Source organism: Phalaenopsis equestris, unplaced genomic scaffold (assembly GCF_001263595.1).
Source record: "Phalaenopsis equestris unplaced genomic scaffold, ASM126359v1 Scaffold000002, whole genome shotgun sequence".
In the NCBI taxonomy this organism is placed as follows: Eukaryota; Viridiplantae; Streptophyta; class Magnoliopsida; order Asparagales; family Orchidaceae; genus Phalaenopsis; species Phalaenopsis equestris.
The window spans coordinates 64,307,542-64,310,643 of NW_018164444.1; the positions used below are offsets into that span (position 1 = coordinate 64,307,542).

Here is a 3,102-nt window from a genome sequence, read left to right on the forward strand (position 1 = left end):
TACCACTCAAGTTGTATGTATTTACATATCTACACCTATACTTCAAGTTTTACTTACATAATGTCTTATCCGTGCACGATAAGACTGTAATATTTCTCTGTCTATGTAAGAAAAAAGTAAAATTTTAATGTTAGAAATGTAAATACATTGGCTGTAATTGGGTGGTGTTTATGTAAATAGCGATAAAATTGTATTAAAAATGTAATATATTTGTGTAAAATACACTGGTTCCAGGCTCTTCTTGCTGGATGTTCTGCTGGAGGGCTGGCTTCCATACTTCACTGTGATGAATTTAGAGAACTGTTCCCAGAAGAAATTATAGTTAAATGCCTCGCTGATGCTGGCATGTTCCTTGATGTGTAAGCTTTATTCTTATTATTACTGTCAATATTCATTATTCATTGTAAATAATTATTAGAGTGAGATTTATTCATAAAAATAGCTAATTCAAATAATAAATATCATTTTTTTTAATCCATTTCCTTCATTTTGTGCTTTAATTTTGTTAATCAGAGTTGATGTGGCGGGGGGGCGCAGCATTAGAAACTTCTTCAATGGTGTGGTTACTTTGCAGGTATGAGTTGTGTATACTCATAAAAAAATAATAAATTATTCGAAAAGATATATATATATATATAATGAAATTCAAATATAAAAATCCCAATTATGTATTTGGCCTGAACTTATTCATTTGTCGTAATTGTTACCATTGGCAGGGAGTGTCAAAAAACCTACCAGAATACTGCACATCAACAATGGATCCAACTTCGGTGAGTACCTCATTGCCCTGACTCCTTTCAAATAGGGCTGTCAAAAAAACTCGTTGTTTGCGAACAGCTCGTGTTCGGCAAGTTAAGTAGCTCGTGTTCGGCTTGTTCGTTAAGTAAATGAGCCGAACACGAACAAGTTTTCAAAGCTCAAATTATAAACGAGCTGAACACAAACAGTTCTTTATTCGCTCGTGTTCGGCTCGTTTTAGCTCGAAATAAAAATATATATATATATAATTATTTATATAATAATTTATTATATATATTTACATCTAAAATTAAAAGTTAACTGCTCGTTTGGTAATGTGGTTATGTGTCTCCTTATGCATTCATTTGGTTCAGGTTCTAATCCAGCAGTTTACATTTATTTTTTAAGTTTGATCTTAACGAGTCAATTTCAACACAAATATTTAAATCAAGCTGAACACGAACACAATGTTTGAACCGGTTTCGAGCACCATCCGATTTCAAACACGAACAATTTCGAACAAGCTGAACACGAGCCAAGACTGAGCTCGCTCAATCTCGGCTCGTTTACCTCTCTAATTTCAATTTATCAACCAAAATAAACAAATAATTAAATAAATATAAAAATTAAAGTGATACTTACAAACACACCACCCAACTCCTATGTATTTACGTATCTAACACTTAAATTTTACTTTTTTTTTACTTATTAACACATTTATTGTGTTCTTCTGCTTGCAGTGCTTCTTTCCCGAGAACCTGGTGGCAAATATTAAAACCCCACTTTTTCTTTTAAATGCAGCATATGATGTATGGCAGGTATGCACATATTCTGCACATAAATATATTAAATTTTAGCAATAGCTATAAAAATCAATTTATTTAATTACCATCTTATTTAAAGATTTTGTCTTTTTATTTTAATCTTTTAAATCCTCAGCTGTATGAAAGTTTGGCTCCTCCCAGAGCTGATCCCGAAGGCTACTGGACTGCATGCAAAGCAAATTACAACAATTGCAATTCCAGTCAACTTCAGGTCCTGCAAGGTAAATTTTTTATGTATTATTAATTTTAATAAGTATTAATAAAAAATAGTCGTGTATCAGTTATTTTTGTTAATAAATTAATAAATATGAAGTGTAAAATAAATTTTAATGCTCTAAAAATTGATAATTTGCAGATTTTAGACAGAGGATGGTTGATTCTGTAAAAGAATTTCAATTGCTTCAGAAGAATGGGGTTTTTATTAATTCCTGCTTCGCTCACTGTCAAACAGAGAGGCAGGATACTTGGCATGGACCTGCTTCTCCAGCCATTTCCAATAAGGTATATTTCTCCATATTTCATATTATATTTTTTTTCACAAGAAATACAAAAAACTAAAATTCAGGTGGGGTTAGATATGTAAATATATAAGAATTGAATGGTATATATGCAAATGTTGCGATGTGCTTAAGATTGTGGCGAAATAAATGCTCTGTGGTAATATGTGTGAATTAATCGTATGGGGTTGTTGAAAAAGCAGGGGATTGCCAAATCTGTAGGCGATTGGTACTTCGAGAGAGCAGTGGTGAAGGAAATTGACTGTCCCTACCCGTGCGACCCAACCTGCCACAACCTTGTTTTTAATGCAAGTAGTATATTTTTGTGATTTTTTTTTCTTTTATTTATTTTCCGCATATAAATTCCTCTCATCTGAGCTCTACTCATGTATGCACATGTATTTCTAATCAAGAAATCATATGAAAATAATTTATTTAATTTCAATATTCTATGTTCAGTTATGCATTTTAGAATTCTCATGAATATAAACATCTAAAAGATTTACTTTTTGCATTTATATCATCCCAAATCTTTCAAATCAGATCCAAAACACCATTGTTTTAACCTATAAAAAGTGTGTTGTGATATATATGAAATTTAAAACGATCGACGACGAAGCGAATAAAATAGCACGAGAAAATTCACACCAAAAGAACACACAGATTTACGTAGTTCGACAAATTGCCTACATCCACGGAATTGCAGAGGATTTTACTAATTGAGGAATTTACACCAGTCGATCACCTCGATTTACAAGAGGAATCTCTCACTCTTTGTTGCTCTCTTTGTTCTTCTCTCTCTACACCGAGATACACCGAATAAGAAACACGTACAAGAGAAATAAACTTAATTTCTATTCTGTCACAAGCCACCACGAAGAAGTCTAGAGAGAGCAATCTTTTTCTTTATTCTTCCTTCTGCCGCAAGAAACTACTTGCACTTCTCCTCCTCTGCTCCGAGTAAACTTTTCCCTATCCCGAAGAACACCGCTACTTCGTATCCACAATATCCCAAGGAGAGCGCCTCTTCTTTTATCACGAAG

At 32.9% G+C, this 3,102-nt stretch overlaps 1 protein-coding gene across 1 annotated transcript in view; it reads left to right on the forward strand.

The window, feature by feature from the left end:
- LOC110019567 (pectin acetylesterase 3-like) overlaps positions 1–2,388 on the forward strand; it is a 2,581-nt gene extending 193 nt beyond the window's left edge. The window contains exons 2-8 of the mRNA XM_020717293.1: positions 235–359; positions 514–574; positions 717–770; positions 1,479–1,556; positions 1,678–1,783; positions 1,918–2,063; positions 2,263–2,388. Of these exons, the coding sequence (XP_020572952.1) occupies positions 235–359; positions 514–574; positions 717–770; positions 1,479–1,556; positions 1,678–1,783; positions 1,918–2,063; positions 2,263–2,388 (696 nt within the window). The remainder of the gene's footprint in view (positions 1–234; positions 360–513; positions 575–716; positions 771–1,478; positions 1,557–1,677; positions 1,784–1,917; positions 2,064–2,262) is intronic.
- The last annotated feature ends 714 nt before the right edge of the window (positions 2,389–3,102 follow it).